Here is a 23645-nt window from a genome sequence, read left to right as displayed (position 1 = left end):
GCTTACAGAGCTGAAAGAATGGGTATATTTTTGAATAAACAAATAAATGTAAAAACAAAAAAACAAAAAACCCAAGCAAACCAAACTCCCTGAACTAATTTGTCAAGGGGAAGTTTAAGCTAGAATCTCCTCCCTGACTTGCAGATCTGGTAGGTGTAGGATTTTTAAATATACTCTTTGATAGCCCCACCTGCAGCCTGAATTCATACAATCCAGTGACAGATGCATCATGTTGGGTGGCTGTTCTTTTTTGCCTCTTGATCAAACTGACTCTGGTGTGTTACAGGGTAGCCTACAAATTGTTGTTTACATAAGGTTGAACAGTAATTTTTCCCTAGGCTCTACTGAATAAAAAAACATATTTATTTAGCACTAAAATTATTTATGCAATACAGTATTCTCAATATTTTTTAACAGAGCACAATAAAAATGGTTTTTTCTCCTTACAGCAAAAAAAGCAGCCATAAAAAAATCAAATGCTTACATGTGTCCACTCTACAAGACAAGTGAGCGTAAAGGAACCCTTTCGACCACTGGGCATTCTACTAACTTTGTCATTGCATTAATGCTGTTAACTGATCAGCCAGTCCAGCACTGGATTAAGCGAGGGGTTGCTCTGCTGTGCCAGCTGGATGACTAATGTTGAAAAACACAGAATCAAAACATGACAAGACGGGGGGGATTTCTTCCCCTAAGTGAAGAACTTTGTTACTGATGAAGTTTGATCATTTGAACTTCTAAATTGATTGCAGTATTTTGCAATTAAAAATTAAATGTGATTGTTATTCCTTTGTAATGTTACCGATGTATTCTCCTGGTCTTTTGTAACAATATTGTCAGTTGCTAGGATCAAATAATGGTTTACTTAATGTATCAACAAGGTGTGTTGAGGCTGTTGAAGGATCACGTTCCTGTTGCTTACAGATGTTGGTTTTTTCCCTCTCAACTCTTAATATCCATTCAACTTGCCCAGGGCAGTAGTGTGGATTCAAAAGAAGTGGTGCAAGGCATCACATGAAAAGGAGAAAAAACAGGTGCACATGGTGCTATTCAGAATAATAGCACTAGCAATTGCCTAGCATCCTGGAAGAAGAGAGTTTATATAACCAGTGCCAGCTACCCACTAGTGAGCACCATCTGTGGTGCAGCATCTGCTTCCAGCAGCCAGTCACTCAAAGCTCAAGGAGAAACTATGGGGAGAGTCTCTCTCCCACCCAGATGGTGGAGAATGAATGGTAAACTAAAAGGTTGCAATGTGACATTGTACTGGCCAGGATTAGTTATGCCCACTCTGGCACAGTGAACGCAAAGATATGTAAATAAATTAGAACCTGTTGGAAATTTGTCCTAAGCGTTTGTCAAACTAAAGTTAAGCACATTTAAGTACTATTGATTTCAATGGTAATTGAGAACCCGTTTATCTTGCACTGAAATCAGTGGGACTTTAAAAATCCTCAAATTTGTGTGCATTATGTCCCCAGGTTTATGAAAAGTGTAGATAATAATATGTTGTCTGATATTTATCAGTTTTTAATGTATTGTGTTTTTGAAGCTGTTTTAATTACATTCCCATGCATTTAAGGTATTTCTGAATGGGTACCATTGAGAAATGTATTTCCTTTAGCAATTCTTGAATTGTGATGAAAAATGTCTGGCCTTCTGATCTTTTTTTTTTCACATGTCAAGTTCTTGTCTCTGAATTCTGTTAACCTTCGTGTAATCCTCATGGGGAAACTTGTGGGCATGCATAACAGAGTGTCTTATGGTCAGGTATTTATAGTAAGTTATTAATGGATATGGGCTATGCAAGAAGCAAAGGATCATTTTTCAATACATAAAACGTCACACTTCGTTTTAACATTTGCTTAGAGTGTGAAGTCTTCTCTGTTTCAAATGTGGAAGAAAGGTGAGGAGGATTTGTGCTTTTTATTAAATCTTTTTAATGAAATTCTAAAGGCAACAATAAAAACTTTAAATAGTATACATGTACTTCTGGCATTTTTAAAATCCTATTGCAACTGTAGTACCAAAAACCTCTACTTACCTGCATGCTTTGCTTTAAGCCAAAATTATTGATGGTAAAATGTTTGGTAGCTTAGTAGATAAATGTTTTCTGTTTCAAACCGCCTCTAGCCACCTGCTTAGTTTCAAAATGTTTGTAATACTTTTTCAAATATCCATTTGGTATCCATGAATAGTAGAAACCAGAACCATCTTACCATAGGGAGTGTTGCTTGAACAGTAATAGAGAATAACATTTCACCGTACTTGCAATATGCATGGCAAATATTAGTGCTTTCATAAAGTAACCAGATCTGTATAACAGATGTAAATACTTGTCTGTCAATAAGGAAAAGCTCTGAAGCTATATGTTGTTATACTTTATTTATGAAGTCAAATTCTGAGCAGTTTTACTCTGGATTTTTTTTGGGGGGGTTGTTAATGGGTACGATCCACTTTGTGTCCTACATGCCTTCCGGAGTACTTGAAGACATTGCAAATATGTCCACAACATCTAATGTTATGAGAGAGGCAGAAAAACTTTTCTCTATCCGCTTTCTCCATGCCATGCATAATTTTATAAGCTGCTATCATGTCACCTCTTACTCACCTTTTCTCTAAACTATAAAGTCCCAAATTCTGCAACCTTTCCTCGTAGGGGAGTTGCTCCAAGCTCCTGATCATTTTGATTGCGTTTTCTGAACATTTTTCAACTCTACAATGACCTTTTTGAGGTGGGGCAAGAACACAACAGCTGTATGTTCCCCAATAGTTAAACAAGTATTGAGCAAAGCAATAGTAAAGGTCAATACAGTAATAGATTTCTCAGCATCATGTCTGATGTGATCCCTTTTTTCCTAACATGGGAAAAATCTGATAGTGGGCAGGAAATCAAGTTGTTGCTTTTTTAAAAAGAGATCAATTGAGACTTTTAAGTTAAGGCATCTCTGCTTTAGTTTCAGCCCTATTTGTTTCTAATTCTATATATTTATTTCCACATATATAGCTATTAATGTTTCTGGAAGTGCAGAAGAAATAAAAGAATTAGAAATCGTCTTTGCAGCATAGAACAGCTATTTGATCCTACTTGTTTTCCGAGATATGTGGTTTTAGCATGTACAATACTACAGATATATATGATGATGATGTTGATGATGACATTCCAACTCAGTATGTCATTCAGCAAAGTTTGCAGGACATTCATAAGAGTGAGAAAGAGGCTACAGCAAAAAATGACAGGTATGTATGTCCTTCTAGATATTGTAGAACCTTTTGAATGTGCAGCTTCAAATCATAGCACTGGATGACAGCACTGGTGTAGCCAAGGGGAGGCAGGGGGCAGATGCTCCCCCTAAATCCATCAAAATCAATACAAATCAATACAAATCTGAGGTTCTGCCCCCCTAACAAATGTCTGCCTACCTGTCCCACCTAACACAAATATTGACTACACCCATGCTGGAGGCTATAAACTCTTTCAATAGTGTTGTTATCGTGACATTCAATGATTTTGCATAATAGTGTTGTGTCAATTTTATGTATTTGTTTCTGTGTGAGTGGTTATCATGATATATGTTATGACTAGTGAAGAACATAGTCATTTTAGTAATGATTCATCGAAAGTGAAGCATTGTACATTCATTAGCCACACTTTTACGGTCCCTTTCCTCAGAAGATTCAGAAGTCTTGTTCACCTGTTGCACTGGACACAGAGACACGCTGTCTCCACACAGCATCATTATCAGTTAATTAAGTTTCTCCTGACTTTCCTCTCAAAGTTGCCCAGGGTGGCAAACAACAAGGTAGTAAAATAAAACATTTTTCTTTTAAGTATTTAAAAGATTTAGAAACAATCCCATACAGATCCTCATAGCTTAAGCTGCAAGATGTCTAATGCTATGGGATGCCACCAGAGAAGGAGAGAGAGAGAGAATTTTATGGCTGGCAGTTGCATTAATGATGAATCCTATATTCTCCCAAAGTATGTCCACTACTGAATGCTGCCATCAAAGGTGCCATTGTGCCACACAGTTCTGAACCACCTGTCAGAATTCTGGTTACAGAGACACCACTTATTAATCCTATTTATTTCAGTGGGAGAATTAAGCCCCCCAGATGATCTATGCTGTTGCAGCTCTTTAAGACAGGGGTCAGCAAACTTTTTTCCGCAGGGGGCCAGTCCACTGTCCCTCAGACCTTGTAGCCCCAGTGGCTGCTTACCTATGTCTTGTGAGCGGCAGGGGCTGGCAGCGGCAGCGGAGGGACAATGAGCGGCGCGTGAAAGGGCTCCGAAGAGGGATTGCTTAAAATGGTGGCTGCTCGAGCGCTGCTGCTGCTGCTGCTGCTGCTGCTGGCACCAACAAAGCCTAGCCTGCTTCCTCCTCTAGGCATGGCGGGGAGAAGCCAGGAGGAGGGAGGGAGGAGGCAGTGCTGCCACTGCCATGTGAGGGAGAAGAAAAGAATGCATACGTGCACTGGTGATCCACGCTGCGATTCCTAGACCATCCGTGGGCCAGATCCAGAAGGCAATTGGGCCTGATCCAGCCCGTGGGCCTTAGTTTGCCTACCCATGCTTTTAAGATATCTGAATCGGAGACCTACAGGGAACCATGAGTGCAATTGAATGTCACACTATTATGAATGTTTTGTCTGCACAAACATTGCCGCTTGCCAGATTGAACAATCTCCTCCCCCAGATTGGCAAAGGCTGCTTGAGTCTCAACATACTTTGGCTGACTTGCCTGCAGCGTTCAGTAGCTCTTGGAAAGCACTGACCATAGGCCATTGTTGAGCTTTAGGGGATGAAATATTTACACTTTTTCTTTTAATTTGCAAGCAGATACACTTCTGTGTAGGGACCCAGGTGGCGCTGTGGGTTAAACCACTGAGCCTAGGGCTTGCTGATCAGAAGGTTGGCGGTTCTAATCCCTGTGACGGGGTGAGCTCCCGTTGCTCGGTCCCAGCTCCTGCCAACCTAGCAGTTCAAAAGCACATCAAAAATGCAAATAGATAAATAGGAACCGCTACAGCGGGAAGGTAAATGGCGTTTCCATGTGCTGCTCTGGTTTGCCAGAAGTGGCTTAGTCATGCTGGCCACATGACCTGGAAGCTGTACGCCGGCTCCCTCGGCCAGTAAAGCGAGATGAGCGCGCAACCCCAGAGTCGGTCACGACTGGACCTAATGGTCAGGGGTCCCTTTACCTTTACACTTCTGTGTGGCTAATAAGTCCCCTAAATGTGCAGATATCATTACCTTATTTTTAGTGATCTTGCTTTATTTCTAAACTGATAACTGACCATCCGAGCACAGTATTAGGGGGAATGATTCAACAAAAAACAACAGAAGAAACTGAGCCAGATCCAAACGCCTAGAGGGTGAAAAACAAACATATTAAATGTCTATTTGGAGTGATAACAAGTGAGCATTCTTTTCATGTTTGGGGGAGAAATATCCTGAAGGAGCAATGCTAGGAGACTGTGCAACAAGAGGGAGAAATGAATAGTTTTGGCTGATTTAAATTATTATTTTTGTTGTCTTTCAGCTTTAATTTTGCTACAAGTACAGATTATAGGAAGATCATCACTGCCATTCGGACAGTTAAGTATCTGCTTTGACTTCTTTGGGAAATTAAGTGGGAATCCGACACAAAGAGGAGTACTTGATTTTCTTGATCTTGCAGAGGCTTTTAAAGAGCTGGATTCATTAACTGATAATGAACCATCAAGTGATGTACATGGATGTGTGCAGTGCTTTTTTTCTAAAAAAAATGTTTAGGGGTGCTCTCATTTTGACTCAAGAAAACCACCATTTTATAGTTCAAATCAGGAAAAATAAATACAGTAAATACAGTACAATGAAACTGACCAATCACTGCATTTCACACATTTAACATTTGTGTCCGTCTGAGACTCAGGAAACACCGTGACAGGAAATGAGGCTGCCATCGGGGGTAGCAGTGGAACTGATGATTCATCATGGTAGAGAAGAAACTAAAAATAAAAAAAAATAGTTTCTTCCCCCATTAGATTCACAAAATGTTTAGGGGTATGCATACCCCTGTGTCACCCCAGAAAAAAAAGCACTGGGTGTGTGAAACTTCCCCTTTCACCATTTTAATTAGAGTTCATTAGGGTTAACAATGCTCATAAGTATCTTTGGACTTAAAAAGCATGATGGGTGCATTATTGTGAGCTCTTTCACCCCTAACAGGTGAAGAAGAGGCTTTGCTTAAGTTAATGAGGTGTGGCTCTGCTTTTCGGGAAGCAGACCAGCAAGGGTGCCTTCCTTTACATGAAGCTGCAGCACAACCCAACAAGAATATTCTAGAAATAACTCTCAAAGGTAGAAGGACCTCCCCCCAGCTTTGTTCTCAAGTCAGCTTTGTATGCTCACTTGGTGCCAAAACCATGTGTCTCCTGATTATCTTTCAGCTTCACACCCCGTGGTGTGGCAACTGACAAACCTGAAAGGGGAAACACCTCTGTTTGTAGCAGTGGACAAATGTCTTGAGAAAAATGTCAAATTTCTCCTCATCAATGGTTTTAATCCTGATGTGAAGAATGAAGAAGGAGATTCTGCTTTAATTATTGGTAAATCAAATTGCACAGTTTGATGTAGTGATTTTTGTGTGTGCTTTTTTGTGTTTTTTTAAAATAATGTGAGTGTATCAAACCTTTTTCTCATTTTGAGAAAGACCCCGGGGACAATTGTCTATTTCAGTGCTGGTCAAATTGCAGACCTGAATTTGACTCATTTCATTAACCCTAACCCTAACCTTTTCCCCTCTCTGAGCCATGCTGGGACTAGGGGAGGAGGCCAAGCTCTAGACCAGGCATCCCCAAACTGCGGCCCTCCAAATGTTTTGACCTACAACTCCCATGTTTCCTAGCTAACAGGACCAGTAGTTGGGGAAGATGGGAATTGTAGTCCAAAACATCTGGAGGGCCGAAGTTTGGGGATGCCTGCTCTAGACAGCAGTGGCAGGGTTGAGGTTTGTGACTGAGGGACAGCACTCGAATCACCTTGCCCTTTCTTATTTCTCCTTTTGTTTGCAGGGCATCTAGGTGTGCTGCAAAGCTCTGTGCCATGGAGACCCAGCCATACACCATTTTAAGTTGCCCAGAGGCCCTCTCTACCTTTATGAAAGGGCATGCTTTGGATAGGAAGCTGCCATTATCCCACACAGTATCGTCAACACTGAGTCACTCACCAGGGTTTCAGGAAGGAATCTTTCCCAGCCCCACGTGGAGGTGCCAGAGATTGAACCTGGGACCTTTTACAAATAAAAGCATGTGCTTCTCCCCATACCTTGATCGGCTATGATCGAGGGACACCTGCTGCTTCCCTCTTTGATTGCACCCCATTCAAAGGGAGGCCCACCATGAATGGGAAGGAGTTTGGGAGGAGTTTCTTCAATATCTGGAAAACCCTGCAAAAGTAGCACAAGACTGTCAATATTAGTTGCATTTTGCTAAATTTGGGACTGAACACCAAGTCTGATTCTAAATTTAGCCCCTCGCAGTGCTACGTGACCTTTATTGCTGCATATAAATAGCACGAGGCAGCCAAGCAATGGTTTCTCCCGTCTTGGTTTCACAAGAGAGGGGAGCTTTTGGATTTGATGTCTTTTTAATTAACCGTGTAAAATGCTGCTCTTTCTTAACATTTTACAGCAATTAAACACGATTCGTACGAAATTGTCTCCTTGCTGTTACAATTTGGTGCCGATGTCAATCTCCAGTGTGTCAACAAGAGGACAGCTTTACATGAGGCGGCCAGGCTAGGCTTCAAAAACATGGTGGAGCTTCTGCTTTGGTCTAAAGCCGATCCGGATCCACGGAGTGCATATGGACTCACCCCTCTAGCACTGGCAGCGCAGAATGGGCATACAGAAATTCTGGAAATTCTATTGCGTAAAGGTGAGGATTTTTATACAATTACTTGGAAGTTCAGTGGTGCACCTAAAGCTAGTTTTTCTGGTAATTGCCAAAGCAGTTCTGTGATAGAATGCTGTTCTAAGGGAACACAGGTATAGAATTTAAAATACTCTGTATGGAGTGGATGGCAGAGATTTTTGTCCAGGCATATACGTATATATTTTCTCTCTCGGTCTTTGAATGCTCATTCATAGCAGCCAACCCATAATGATCTGTTGATAGCAAATCTGAAGGAGCAAATGCTGATGGAGAGGTGTATACACTGGAAATTTTGCAAAACTTTGCTGGGTGAGCAAAGTAAGAAAGACCTTTGCTTAAATGTGCTCGTTCAGCATTCTCAGTTGGTATGTCTGGCGAGCATCTCCAAAACACATTTATGTTTTGTGTTCATGGATACCCTGTTTCTCATATTTTAAGGCATCCCCATAAAATAAGCCATAGCAGGATTTTTAAGCATTCAAGGAATATAAGCCATACCCCGAAAATAAGACATAGTGATAGGAGCAGCAGCAATGCCGGCTGCGGCAGGAGGAGGAGGAAAAAAATAAGACATCCCTTGAAAATAAGCATAGTGTGTTTTTTTGAGGAAAAAATAAATATAAGACGTGTCTTATAATATGAGAAACACGGTACCAATTCAGCTACTACAAAAAAGAAGCCAAGAGACGTAAAACGTAAGGTAGATATTACATCACAGTGAGAATTTAAACATTGGAATGAAACACAGTGTATATATTCAGGGCCACTGTGGCTCCCGAGTGTGGGAATTTTGTAGACAGCCCATTCTGAGTATGATTGCATTTGCATTGAAAGAGGAGGTTTCTAGTTTGGGGATACTAATGGCAAGTTTATTCTTTAGCTCCATCATACTTTAAGAACACAGATGTAAGCCATAAAGGACAAAGAAAGGATGGATAAGGTTTTAGAGGCATCAGGAAGCAGAATGGGAACTGAGACTGTAGTAGCAATTTGATGTGTGTGTGGAGGTGCAAAAAGAGATCTGCTGGTTTGTGAATGTGTTAAGTCATTTTTGCCTACAAGAGCCCTTTATTCAGGACTGGTCCTGTTGCAGTGTAATACTGATCCCATATCTCAAAGTTGTTGCAAAAAACCCCAACTTATTCCAGCACAAGTCTTTCTGGAAGAACTAGTATTCACATTATAGCAGTCTGGGGTGCTATAATGAGGGTGCTAATTACTATTGCATTAAATCTCTGTTGCTCTTCCTCCCTTAGGTGCCAATGTTCTTTCCCAGGCATCTGATTGTGCATCCATATTATTTGAAGCTGCTGGAGGAGGAAATCCCGATTGTGTCTCTCTTCTACTAGAGTATGGAGCTGATGCTAATGTACCAAAGCATTCAGGTCACCTGCCCATTCACAGAGCTGCTTATAGAGGACACCTCTTGTGAGTTATGAAAGCCAACAGGTTATACAATTGGGATGGAGGTGGGTGGGTGGGGTTAGTGGAGTTAGTCATATGCCCACGGCATGTCAACACTGCCTTCCAGGTTGGCTCTCTCCCAAAAGCTGCCTTGTGACATAACTATTTGCAGATGAGCAGGGCAATAATTTATCATATACACATCTGCAAGTTTGATGTAAACAACCTGATCAAAAGAGGAAATTATGGTGATAATGGTGATGATGATGATGATAATAATAATTAATTACTAATTACTAATTTTATTATTTATACCCCAGCCACTCTTGGCAGCTTACAGCATATATAGTAATATGCCAAACATTAAAAACTTCCTGATACAGGGCTGCCTTCAGATGTCTTCTAAAAGTTATGTAGTTCTGAAGGGAGAATGTTCCACAGGGAGAGTGCCACTACCGAGAAGGCCATTTGCCTGGTTCCCTGTAACTTCTCTTCTTGCAGTGACCCTCGGAGCTGGACCTCCGTGTCCTGGCTGAGCAATGGAGGTGGAGACGCTCCTTTAGGTATACTGGGCCAAGGCCGTTTAGGGCTTTAAAGGTCAGCACCAGCACTTTGATTTGGGCTCAAAAATGTACTGTACTGGGAGCCAGTAAAGATACTTTAGAACCGGTGTTATATGGTCTCAGCAGCCACTCCCAGTCACCAATCTAGCTGCCGCATTCTGGATTAGTTGTAGTTTCCAAGTCACCTTCAAAGGTAGCCCCACGTAGAGCGCATTGCAGTAGTCCAAGCAGGAGATAACCAGAGCATGCACTGCTCTGGTGAGATAGTTCATGGGCAGGTAGTGTCTCTGTGCAGTTCTCCATACAGGTTCTGCACTTGCATAGAACCCTTGTACAGAAGCTTCTAGGGCTAACTCAGTAAGTGTTTTGGGTGCAAAGGTCCACCAATTCAACTGTAGTGCATTCCTGAGCAGACAAGATCAGCAACTTCCCACTAATTTCTTTTCTTACCACCAATACCACAGCAACATTTGGACCTTTCTCTTTTCCTTGTAGCTACAAACTAAACCAACCTCCCCCTCTTTTTCATATATTTCCTCAATTTGCAGTTTTATTTTGGATATATTTATGCATTTTCTTTTTCCTCTTGGAATCTTTGTCTGCCCATGTGCCTATGGCACCATGTTACATCTTTTGAAAAGTGCTGAAGTTATAGGGACAAACTCCCAACACATGCAGCTACAACCTCTCCTCTTTTGCCTGAGTGAGGAGCAACAAATGACCTATTCTCCCCATTGTCAAAAATTCATCAAGCTGGAGCTTTCTCGAAGAATATTTTGATTATATTTGTTTTGCTCCCTAGAGTTGTACAGATCTTGGTTCCAGTGACAGACAGTGCTGCCATCAAGGAGAGTGGGATCAGTCCAGTTCACTCTGCAGCTGCAGGCGGACATCCTCAGTGCCTTGAGTTCCTTCTCAAATCTGGATTTGATGCCAATTTTATGTTGCATCAGAGAATTCGCAAAGGCTATGACGATGAGAGGAGGTCAGCCTTGTATTTTGCTGTCTCTAATGGGGATATTGACTCCGTTCAGTTGCTCCTGGATGCTGGAGCCCTACCAAACCAAGACCCAGTTAACTGTCTCCAGCTGGCCTTGAGAATGGGCAACTACGAGCTCATTGGAATCCTGCTTCGCCATGGGGCCAATGTGAACTATTTCTGTAGGGTTAATACAACACATTTCCCATCAGCTCTGCAGTACACGTTGAAAGATGAAGTAATGTTAAGGATGTTGCTGAATTATGGGTACAATGTTCACCGCTGCTTCGATTGTCCTCATGGAGCCAGTGTGCATTCCCAGTACATATTTGAAGGGTGGACCTCAACTGTTATCAAAGACACAATGGTGAGTGCTTCTGATGGGAGGGAGGACTGCTTACATATGCACCATATTCTGATTTGCCCCTACAACACCCATCAGGCTATTTCCCCCCAGCTGGGCTCCAGAACTGTGATTCTGCATATGAGTGGGAAGTTTTTTTTAAAAAAAACAACAACTGGATATTGACACAGTGGAAGAAATAAGCACCCTGTGTATTAGCATTTCAAGGCAAATAGGGAGCCTTATATATGGGACTGTGAAATCAAATGCTACCCTTAAGATGACACTCCTTAGAGTAAATGGCTAGTACTTGGTTATCCTGTTTGCAAACGGTGTTATTTTTTCTTCTAAACTGAATTTGCTGTATGGCTTCGCTGCTGTTTTGGCCTAGGGCTTTACTGGGTTGAGTCCTCTGAGAGACTTTAATAATGCAAAATGCTGAATGAACTGGTCTCAAATGCTCTATTTCTCTCTCTCAGTTCTGTGAGGTGGTAACAGTAGCGTGGTTAAAGCACCTGTCTGGGAAAGTGGTGCGTGTGATGCTAGATTATGTTGATCATGTCAAGATCTGCTCTAAGCTTCAAGTTGTACTTCAAGAACAGAAACTCTGGCCAGAAATCCACGAAATTTTGAGTAAGTGTCAAATACATTTTAGCACCTCCAGAAATGTGATATTCAGATACGAAGAGCGGCGTGTGTTGTAGCTCTCCAATTACCAGTTGCATCACATTTGAGGGTGCAAACTGTAGTCCCTGCAAGGGCCTCCCAGAATCCCTAGATCAGACTTATTCTTCCAACATTCAAGGCATAGGAGCTCCAACACTGGAGCCTCCCTTTCTGCAGCAACCTTGGTCCAACCAATGTCAGTGCTCTGATCCCAGCAGCCTCCAAAGGGATGTGGCAGGCAGTGGTTGGAGTCAATGGGAGGAAATGCCACATGTAATCGCAAGGTTGGGTAGGGATGTAGCAGTGCAACATTTGTATTTCATTCACCACCACCCTTAGAAGCTTAAAATATCATTAAAACAATTGCTGGATATGGGTACAAAGATCCGACAGGTTTGGTTTGGTAAATGTGACTCAAAGCCACAATACTCAATGTAATTGTTGTGGATCATACTGACATCACCCATGTCTCTATGAAGTCACCTGGACTGCCTGTAATAAACCCTTCACTGTATTGTAAGGAGATGCAGACATATACACTTGTGACTTCTGGATAGAAGATGACTTGTCAGCATGGTGCACATGTCAAGGTAAGCTGGAAGCAAATTGTGGTTAAGGAGGAAAGAGCTTAACCACAATCTTGCATTCATGTCACTTTAAGCCAAACCTTTGCTTAGCTGCTGCACTACACTAAGCTAAAAAGACCAGGGAGGATCAGAAGTGCTGTGATCTTCTTCTCAGCAGCCACCAAGTTCATGTTAAGCCATGGTTTGGCTTAGCGTTATGTGCAAATGTTGACACTGTGGACCAACAAGCTCTCCAACTTACTGAGCAGAGCAGAAAAATCCTAAGGGTGCATCATTTCTAAGCCCCTTTGTGCCAGCCACAACAAAAAGAGTGGATATGGGGTGATTTTTGTTTTCTATCTTGCCTATTTGGCTTTAAAGGGGGGATCCTTCCACTGGAAGGAAAATAACTTTGCAAGTTCCCAGGTTGACACACTTTTTTGGCCTATCTGGGGGGGGGGGACAAGGGGGCTTGGGACCCAGCAAATCCAAAATATCCCCAGCACACTCCCAACGGATCACCAATGAGTGATACAGTAAGGTGTGTATTCAAATGCTGAGTGCATGGTTTATATCCTACTCAGCACACTGTGTACTTGCAAGAGTCAAGCCACAATGGGATGGCTGAGCTGACACCTGCTTTTCTGCCTTGATTGATCAAGTTACAGGTAGGTAGCCGTGTTGGTCTGGGTCGAAGTAAAATAAAAAAATTCCTTCAGTAGCACCTTAAAGACCAACTAAGTTTTTATTTTGGTATGAGCTTTCATGTGCATGCACACTTCTTCAGATACAGTGAAATAGAAGTCCCCAGGCACTTATGTAGAGAAGGGGTGGGGAGGGGGTGGGGATGGGGAGGGGAGGGGGGATCACTCAGAAGGGTGGTGGAAGTGGGTGATTGACTGACTCAACAGCTATCAGTCAGTCAATCACCCACTTCAATCACCCACTTCAATCACCCAGTCAATCACCCAATCAACAGCTATCAGTCAGTCAATCACCCACTTCCACCACCCTTCTGAGTGATCCCCCCTCCCCTCCCCTCCCCATCCCCACCCCTTCTCTACATAAGTGCCTGGGGACTTCTATTTCACTGTATCTGAAGAAGTGTGCATGCACACGAAAGCTCATACCAAAATAAAAACTTAGTTGGTCTTTAAGGTGCTACTGAAGGAATTTTTTTATTTTGATTGATCAAGACACTGGGCCAGTTGTCACAGCTCACAATTTGCAAAGCTTACACTAGGACAGAGGCTACACATGACCAAAAAAAGCTTGTTGTAATAAAAGTATTAGCCTTTGTTATTTCACACTTTGCAGTGTTCAAAGTGTTTCCTGTTACTTCTCAATTCGGCCTAAGAGCTTTTTCCTATCCATGCAGAACAATATATTTACTCAAGTGTAATTCACACTGGGTTCAATGGCCCTTAATCCTCAGTAAGTATGCATAGGTTTGCAGTTTGAGAGTATTACAGTTCTTCCTATCTTGAAAGCCATTTATCTCATCAGATGTACTTAACTCTGGGAAGCAAATAAGTCACTCCTTTTTGAAAAATAGGAAAGGCAGTGATTTATGCAAGGTCATGCTTATAGATATCATTGGCTGTCCTGTGACTTAATCCCAGGTACCCACTCCCTCCAGATCAAAAAGTTTCAAAATCAGGCCTAAAGATGAATGCATATTCTCTCCTCCTCCTCCAGCAAACACCCGTTCTCTGCAACATCTTTGTCGTCTGAAAATCCGCAAGTGCTTAGGACGTTTGCGTCTACGCTGCCCTGTCTTCCTTACATTTCTGCGATTACCAAACCGTTTGAAAGACTATATTCTCTATAAGGAATATGATCTCTATGGACAAGGAAACCTGAAAGGAATTTACTAATGCAGGTATATATAGTTGTATTTGGAGGGGGTCCTATACGTAATTCTGTGCATGTTTAAGTTGTCGCTATTAGAGTCCTTCTGTTTGTGAAAGTGTTGATTTAGCCCAAGTGTGTGGCAGCACAGAGACCACAAAGTAGGAAGCATAAGTAATGCAAAGTACTGCAATTTCTTCCCCTTTTACATCTCTGGATGTCAAACATCCCCGGGTGTAGACACTGATCTGCTCATTCTTTGCAAATTACATATAAAGCAGATGGAATAATAATTATTATTATTACTACTATTATTATTAATACCCTGCCCATCTGGCTGGGTTTCCCCAGCCACTCTGGGCGGCTTCCAACAAAATATTAAAATACAATAGTCCGTCAAACATTAAAAGCTTCCCTAAACATAGGGAAATATAACCCCAGTCACAACAGGAGGGACATGGTTTCGGCTTCTTTAATCCAGGGGTTCCCAACAAAATTTTCGCAAGGACCCCTCATTGAGCCGCTATTGTGACAAGGACCCCCATTAATTCCTAATCCTAAAATTAAAAAGTGAGAGCCAAATTAAGAGTCTTTTTATATTTTATATTTATACGTTTTTTACAGTTACAACAGAGTACTCCATCAGTATACAGTTAGTTTTAATTTTCAGTTCTTAATGAGATGAACCACTTTTTAACCAACGGTCCATTTTTAACTACGCGAACTGTAGCTTCCGCGAAAAACAACGCTTTGTTTACAAACACTACTGTTTTGCAAACAGGCAGCGCGCGCCAGGGTGGTGGGAGGGGAATGGAGAAGACAGGGTACCTGCGCAGTAGCACACAAATGAAGCCGACGCGCGCAAAGCATCTTGGGGAGGTGAGCGTTAGTAGAATGCGCGCGCTGCCTCTTTGCAAAACAGTAGTGTTTGTAAAGAACCACCTAACGGCATACAGCAGAACTACTGCCTCTATCTAATTCTAGTTTTGTGCTAGACTCTGCTCATGCAGGAAGCGGCCAAAACAAAAAATCTGTTATCATACGAAATATATTTAATATATTTTTTATTCTAATAGCATCTTGCGGACCCCTCTGGCATAGCTCGCGGACCCCTGGGGGTCCGCGGACCACCTGTTGGGAACCACTGCTCTAATCTAACCACACTAAAATAAAATAAAACAAAAATTATATATGAGCTCTTACAAATGATAAGCACATGTTCGTTGTTCTATTGAAAATAAAGAAAGACATTATTCCAACTGTTAACTTTTTTATTAAGTACAATAAATGATCTCTGACTATATTAAATATATGAATAAGGTTCCTGAATGACTGACAAACTTAAAATACATTTGACAAAATTTCAGGATCTTTTTAATTTTTTTGGATAACATGATGACGGTGATGACCTTTTAGGGAGCAATTGCAAACAAAATATATTTTACATAATCATTACAGAAAACCATCTTCTAAAATTGACTGGACTTTGCCAAGGTCCTTCCCAGATAGGTTTATTAGTATCTAGCTTTCAGTCTGCAGTTGACAATACCAACTTGACAATCACTGGGTATTATTAACAAGTATTCAGGGAAACTGTATTAGATTCTTAAAACATTGCAAAAAATCACAATCACTAGAACAGGACCAAACCATTACATTACTGTAAGAATTTGACCATCCACTACATTATAAAAGTTACCCATAATAATTATACAAGCAGCTTTGCTTGCATATAAACCTCACTATAGATCACTGTTCCTTCAGTTGTGTGCTGGTTTATTCTTTCTACCAGCTTAGAGTACATGATCTTAGTCTACTGGTTGCAAATTCAATTTTGCCAAGCGAGGAGTACTCGCATAAGGATCTTTAAAAAAAGAGATGTCCAGAAATAGGAATTTAAAAAATTGATCTTCACCAAACTTGGGTGTTAGCGCTTTTTTTTTTTTGGCAGAGAACACAAGTGAGAATGCTGATATGATTTTTTAAAAACCTCAGATTTACATGCAAACAAAAGGAATGCATTTCAATTACAGCATGTTAGGGAAGAGAGGGACATGCAAAAATATTTTTTCACTTTGTTATATTTCTGGTTATCACAGAAAAGCACATCTTAGGAAGCTCACTTCTCACAAACATTTAATAATCTTCCTATCTTCCATTTTGGCCTTGAAACATTGATCATTCTAGTTTACAAAACTGAAGTATAAAAGATATAATAAAGTAATTGTGCTGACTGTGGAGTTTAGCTGTTCTGCTCCTTGACAGCACAAGCCTATGCCTTTTTACTCAGAATTAAGTCCCACTGAAATGTGGTGGCTTACTCAAAGACATAATCTGACAATGGGGGGTGGAACTGTTTCACTCTTTATTTCAAAAATAAAAGGGAAAGTTTGCTTCTTGACATTATCTTACACACTAGAATCTTCCAATATGAAGATGTTCTGGATAGGAAACCTCATTTTTAACATACAATTTGAAGTGTGGCACAGGCGAGTTATGCACCATGAACATACCGACTAAATTGCCAGATTTTAGATACAGCCATCATATCCAATAGTAAAACTAATGCAAGAAATAAAATGAATTTGCACACAGTGAGCAGATTTTTTTTCCATGCCAGCTAGCATCCAAAGGCAAGAAATGCATAAAAATTCAAGCAACTAGGTTGCTGTGCTCTTTATCCTGGCCAGTCCAGTTCCTGCCTTTTGCCCAGCCAATTGTGCTCTTGTGCTTTGTTTCTCAAAAATTGTAAAAAATAAAATACAATGGTCAGTAATGTGTGTGTCTGTGTGTGTGTGTGTGTTTTTGCCCACTATCCATCTCTAGAAGCAGAACCAGTGGATGTGCTCCCAGTTCCATGGCTGAAGGATCTTATGCATGCTTCCCCTCTCCCCAAATATTCCTCACTGCTTGCACTCTGTAAGCTCCAGGAAAAGGCACAACCAATTCTTGTGGCCCCATACTGGCCTGGACATGTGTGATTCTCAGGAGTGCTTCATTTAATTGGTGTCACACCCTTGGGCCTTGCCACCTCAGCCAGATCTACTGTTACAGGACCCAGTATTACAACAAGAATCAGGGCGGTTGAGGCACACAGCATGGTGCTTGAGCAGCAATGTTTAAGTCAGCTCAGTGATTACTGACACTAAATGACATCTCAATGTGGAACCAATTGTGGAACCTTCAGAAAATTCTTTTGGCTTTACAGCATCCTCCTATTGAGTCACTGAAGTCTATGCCTCTCCTGCTCCTGTCCTTCCAGGTAGTGTTCTTAGTTGCAATCACATTGGTTTCAGAGTTAAGTGCTCTTTCTTTAGCAAGATATCTGTGCTTTTTCATAAGGACAGTGTGATATAAAGAGTTGTTCCTTCTTTTGTGCCAAAGGTTAACACTAGCTTCCATTGCCAATAAGAGTTAGTCCTGTCAACTTTTTGCCTTGATCTTGTCCATTTCCTTGGTGTGAGAAAGGCAATAATGTACCCCTTTAATGCCCTCCTCACATCAACAGAATGATAGTCTTTAGACCAAGCATCCCCAAACTTTGGCCCTCCAGATGTTTTGGACTACAATTCCCATCTTCCCCGACCACTGGTCCTGTTAGCTAGGGATCATGGGAGTTGTAGGCCAAAACATCTGGAGGGCCGCAGTTTGGGGATGCCTTCTTTAGACAAACAAAGCCTCTTTTGTGTATTTTCATCCTACAACCTTTAGTGCCATCAGCTATCATAGCATATTGGCTTATAACAACATTTGTTTTATCCTATGAAGCATTAAAGTTACCTGTACCAAGGAACATTATGGTTCATTTAAGTAGATTTAAGACAACCACAGCAGCCTTCCCTACAAATGAATCTATTTTGAGACCTAAGTGATGGGTTGATCTTTACCAAATATAATCACAAAGCATTATTAAATTGTTACTAATGTCTTAGGAAACATGTGATATGTCTTGAAGACCTAGACAGTATGCTTTCCCCACCTTAATATCGCCTGCTTTTGTGCATCCCGCTTGCTGGACTATCTTTCAAGAAGGCGGCACTGTTGATCTCACCTGAAACATGTCTCCTTGATGATAGTCCATCAAGGCACCCGATTATATGTTGGGGTAAGGGCAGCTGTCAGTCAGCATTATCTTCAAATGAATTTTCTTTTAATGTATTGTTATCTGTAACTTGTAATTTTTTTACAATTTCTACTTTTTAACATGTTCTTCAAATTTTATGTTTATTTCTGTTCGATATATAACTGTGATGGGGAAGTAGGTATGGTAGCAATGCAGATTGTGTTACAGTGGTACCTCTGTTCTCAAACACCTTTGAAGTTGAACATTTCAGAACTCGAATGCCGAAAACCCAGAAGTAAATGCCTCGGTTTTTGAACGTACCTTGGAACTTGAACAGAAAACGCAGCTTCTGTTTTTGAGTTTTCCGTATTGAGGCTTGCGTTTTGAGGCTTCTGCTTTCAGTTTTCGAACATTTTGGAACTCGAACAGACTTCTGGAATGGATTATGTTAGAAAACCAAGGTACCACTGTATTTCTATTTTCATGTATCTTTGTGTCCTGGTCATGTCGTAAAAGAGGCTGGCTAGGACAGAATGGGCAGAGTAACCTACTTTCTTGAATTTGATGCATTTCCTGCATTTCTCACTTGAGGGATAATTACCCAAGAGAAAAATCTTTCAGGTAAGACCAGTGGCCCCTTTTCTAGCAAGTTGTGGGACATATACACAGTACATAAACCAAAGACTTGCAAATTCATAGTTTCAGGTCTATAGTGCATGTCTAGACTTGGTCAATGGGAATACCACAAATTCAATATGGGAACAATTGACAGGTTTCAGTTCCACAAAGAGCATTAAGCCCTTGAAATCAGTATTTAACAGGAAGAAAATAAAAAATAACTGGTTATATGAGAAAATTTGGTATTATACACATTATAATACATTAACATACATGTATACACAAACATATACATATCCAAATTGCAGATGACAACTGCTAGAGGTTAGCTTGAAACATGAGAACAAAGTGACTCACCTGTCAGGTGAAGTGAACTGGTTATATCAGATTTTATATTCTCTGGGAGCACTGTTAAATATGGCTTTAAGTGCTCAAGTGGTATAATTTAATATAGATTTGCCAACTGAGCTGCCCAAAAATACGAAGACTTAATTAAAATTAGTGTTCTTTACAATGAAGAGAACTAAGAACTATATGGGTGGCATTCCCTTAGTCTTATACTAAGAGAGACAGAAGAAGATGGCACTACTGCTCAATGGGCTCCTGCAGTCCATTAGGTTTACTGGAGTGATATCCCTCTCCTTCAGATAGCTTAGAACAGAAACACCCCCAATGTGTATGAAAAAGCTTCTTAACACACATGGCAATGAAGTGTTATAAAGGCCAAAATGAATGTCCCCTCCACAGCTCTCTGGAGAAGGGTGGAAAAGGTCTGGAGTATTCTGAAAGGTCCTGAATATTGGCTGCTGCATTTTCTTTTGCTACACAAAAACTAAATTCTCCTTTGGGTTTGCTTTTCCCCAAAGTTAGGTGTTCTTGGTAACTGAAAACCTGCTAGGAATGAAATAAGTGATGCATAGATTTTGCAAAGCTTGGAAAGAACACTGGTTTCTTCTCTCACATTGTTTCTTTAAAAATACTGAATATATCTTGTTGATTTTTTTAAAGAAGTGATTTAGATAAAAAGGCAGACCACATGAGAAAGTGGTGAATCAACAGGTGAAATGGATTTCTTTGTTATCTACTCACAATTTGAGTTGGTTGCCAATGCCATGAATGGGTTGGGTATTATCTCATCATCTGACAGAGGCAGGAGAGCAGAGAACTCTGGGAATATGAGGAAGAGGATGAGTGGAGGGAAGGCTCACTGCAGGAGGCAAAAACTACTAAATGTTTCAGGAGTCTAATTTTACAACATTATTTCATAAGGTAATGTCTACTTTACATCTGACTTCGCAGGAAAGCAAGTCTGCTGAGGCCTCTTTTCCTAAGGGCATTTCTCTGCTGACAGATACGCATTCGCAGATAAATTATTTGATGGTTCCTTCTGCACTGAAGAGGGTGGCTAAAGCTGATTGGGATGCTCCAAATTTTAGCTAACAAATTTTAATCCCTGGAACCAGTTTATGGCACAGCTAAAGGCTCCTTCTGTGGATAGGCCTGTGGTCTTCCTTTCTTCTCAGAATTTATTGCCTAAGGATGGGGAGGCACAGTTAAAAGATATGACTGACCGGCGTATGAATTTTGTCTTGCGTAAAGCACATGAGGCCACTGCAGTTTCAATGCGAGCAGCTTGCACAACTTCCACTTGCATCCATGCATGTATTATAGTGTGAGGATGCTGCAGTCCTTCAATAAATAGTTTAAAACAGAAGTCTTCATGGCATATGCCACTTTGGATGTAAATCAGTTTTCAACCAGGCAATGGCAGCTGAAATTTTGGCAGGCATAACTTTGTGGTTTAAAAATTGGCAGGCGGATGCTCCATCGAAGATTAATTTGGCAACTGTTTCATTTGTGGGAGGCCAGCTTTTGGGGGAAGGGGCCCTAAAAGATATTATTGAGTCTAAAGTCGGCCAACCAAGTGGAGGGTGGTCCTTAAAGAAAATCCTGCTAGGCAAGACAATTATGGACCAGTGCGTGTTGGGAGACCATTTCAAAGGGTTACAAGATAGAATTTATTGCAAAGCCCCCTTCCTCACTTTATACCTTCACCAATTCAAAAAATTCCAGAGCAGTTGGCCAGTTTGGGAATGTGTGTCTCATTTACTAAATATGGTAGCCATTTGTTTAGTTCCATCAGCACAGGGATTTCAGGGACTTCCATCTTCTGTGTGGTTCCAAAGAAAGGCCATAAGAAGTGGAGGCCAGTGTTGGACCTCAAGTTCCTCAACCGCTGGGTAGGTGACAAGAAGTTCAATTCCTTCAATTCCATTAGGGAGGCGCTGCATGTGGGCGATTACGTGTCTTCCACAGATCTCCAGAATGTGTACCTTCAAATTCCAATGCATCCATCTCATTAACAAGCACTAAGATTCACTATAGGTGACTTGCATTACCAATTCCTCATCCTTCCATTTGGCTTGGTGTCATCGCCAAGAGTTTTTACCAAGGCGATAGTAACACTACATCCGTTGTTACCAACATGGGGCACACTGCCGCCACCTCAGCTGAGTGCGCATTTAGCGAGGGGCTCCTTCCCACTTAGCGGCGAGTGCCTGAGGAGGGGCCAAGCGCAAGCCAGGGAGCTGGGGGGGGGGCTCAAGAGAAGGGCCGAGGAGGAAGCAAGCTGCTCTGCAGTGATGGAAACGAGCCCGGCTGAGAGGCGGGCGGAGGCAGCAGCACTAAAAAGCCGAAGTTTCACTTGCCCATCAAGACACTGACAGATGATGTGGATTACAAAGCCATTGACATTTGCTGACTGTGTTGGCAATGAACTGCCTTTAGGATGGGAAACTGTTTGGTGGGAAACAGATTGGTGTTTATTACATGGACCATATCAATCTGAACCAGACCAGGAGAATGAGGAATGAAGAAAAACAGGATCAGGCCTGAGAACTGAGATCACTGTCAAGAGAATGGCCAAGATCTCAGGTGAGGATGAAACGGGAGGGATGGAAAAGTAAACAGCCTGTCAGGGAAGAGTCAGAACAATCGGAATCACCTGACATGCTAGAGCATGTTTGGCAGGAGTCAGCAGCAGCATGCTAGAGCATGTTTGGCAGGAGTCTAGTGAGGAAGGGGGAGCAGGGCCCAGCAGAGGCGTTAGGGACTGAAAACGCAGGGGACCAGGGGGAAGCAGCCAGGGAGTCGGCAGTCATGCAGGCCTCAAGGGTTAGGTTCCGATTCAGAAGGCTTGTGCCAGCGTAGTAAATCATTGGCAGCATCTGTATCTTCCAGATCGGATTAATGGTGATGAGCTTGTACTGCCTTCTGTAAATACTTGTAAATAAAGACCATAAAAACTTCAACGGGTGTGAAGTGGTGACACAGACCCTGAAAACATCACCACACTCTGGAAGAACTTGTCAGCAAAACCCTTGCATGGAACTGTATCTGCATGAAGACTGATGCCTGCCGTTGTCTACCTGGGGCATCTCCTCTCCAAACCCCACCTGCGTGTGAGGGAAGGGTTGGAGTTAGATGAAGAACCCGGATGATCGCAGGCAGCACAAGGGTTAAGCTTAGAATGTTGGCAGGCAGTGCAAGGGTTAAGCTCAGACTCGGAGGAGAGCTGTTAGGAGGGCAGTTACAAAATAGCTGTTGTGAGGAGATTAGAGGAACGGAAAGGAAAGCGGGAGAAAGGGTGTGTTCGTTATTTTGAGAATTATTGTTCATGGAGAAGCAGAGCTCAAAAGGTATCTGAACTGAATGATTCTGAGGATTGAGAGTTAAAGTAAGTTATGAACTGTTGTTTTTTGAAATACGTTTTGAAGAAGTAATAAAAGTTATAAGAGAACAAGACGTGTCTGCGTGTTAATGTGAATAGGACGACCGTTGAACCTGACACTGCGGACGAGAGAAGGATCTCTGGTGATGAGATGGCTGTCCTTAGTTTCTTGCCTCCAGTTATTGTTTTTTTCCGCTCCATAGGGTGCACTTTTTTCCTCCTCAAGAGGGGAAATGTCTGTGTGTCCTATGGAGTGAATGCCATGGCTCTGGAAGCGGGATCCCTCGACTGCTGCTGTAGTCTGGGCGGAGGGATGCCTCTGCCCCCAAGCCAGTGCCTCTCCCAACCGCAGACTCCGATCCCTGCTCTTGCTAGCGGCAGAGGCGGGCAGCGGCAGAGGTGGGGTGCTCCTTTTGGTCGCTCGCCCGCCCCCCCGCCTCTGCCACTGCCCGCCTTTGCTGCTTGCAAGAGCAGGGATCGGAGCCACGGTCAACAAAGGCACTGCGCTGTGCTGTCTCTCCCGACCGCAGGCTCCGACCTCTTGCGAGCGTCAGAGGTGGGCGGTGTCAGAGGCGGGGGTGGGGCAGATGAAAGAGCACCCAAAAGAGCTCCTTTCGGCCGCTTCTCCATCTGCCCCCACCTCTGCTGCTGCCCGCCTTTGCCGCTTGCAAGAGCAGGGATCGTAGGCACGGTCAAGAGAGGCACTGTGCTGTGCTGTGCCTCTCCCAACCACAGGCTCTGATCTCTTGCGAGCGGCAGAGGTGGGCAGTGGCAGAGGCGGGGGGCGGACAGACAAGCAGCTGAAAGCACCCCTTTCTGTTGCGCCCGTCAGCCACCTGGAGGGCTTTTGAAAAAACCTGCCTTATTAGTGCTTGACCAGTTTAGAGCACATATTAGCGAAACTACAAAAAAAGTGTTTTAAAGGAGTGAAGACTCATCTAGCTG

At 42.2% G+C, this 23645-nt stretch overlaps 2 protein-coding genes across 2 annotated transcripts in view; both read left to right on the top strand.

Moving 5' to 3' along the window:
* DNAH12 (dynein axonemal heavy chain 12) overlaps positions 1-1981 on the top strand; it is a 91609-nt gene extending 89628 nt beyond the window's left edge. The window contains exon 74 of the mRNA XM_035106374.3: positions 450-1981. Within this exon, the coding sequence (XP_034962265.3) occupies positions 450-640 (191 nt within the window). The 3' untranslated portion in view covers positions 641-1981. The remainder of the gene's footprint in view (positions 1-449) is intronic.
* On the top strand, positions 1791-20026 carry ASB14 (ankyrin repeat and SOCS box containing 14). The gene is made up of 11 exons (XM_088662311.1): positions 1791-1906; positions 3008-3240; positions 5544-5599; positions 6212-6343; positions 6433-6591; positions 7675-7920; positions 9174-9345; positions 10687-11230; positions 11686-11839; positions 14137-14320; positions 17116-20026. The coding sequence occupies exons 2-10, from the start codon at positions 3116-3118 to the stop codon at positions 14313-14315; spliced, it is 1767 nt and encodes a 588-aa protein (XP_088518437.1). The 5' UTR covers positions 1791-1906; positions 3008-3115; the 3' UTR covers positions 14316-14320; positions 17116-20026.
* The last annotated feature ends 3619 nt before the right edge of the window (positions 20027-23645 follow it).

The sequence above is a fragment of the Zootoca vivipara genome, chromosome 2 (genome assembly GCF_965207765.1).
Source record: "Zootoca vivipara chromosome 2, rZooViv2.hap1.1, whole genome shotgun sequence".
NCBI classification, from domain to species: Eukaryota; Metazoa; Chordata; class Lepidosauria; order Squamata; family Lacertidae; genus Zootoca; species Zootoca vivipara.
The sequence above is the reverse complement of the archived record's forward strand: the minus strand, read 5'-3'. Positions and strand labels throughout refer to the sequence as shown.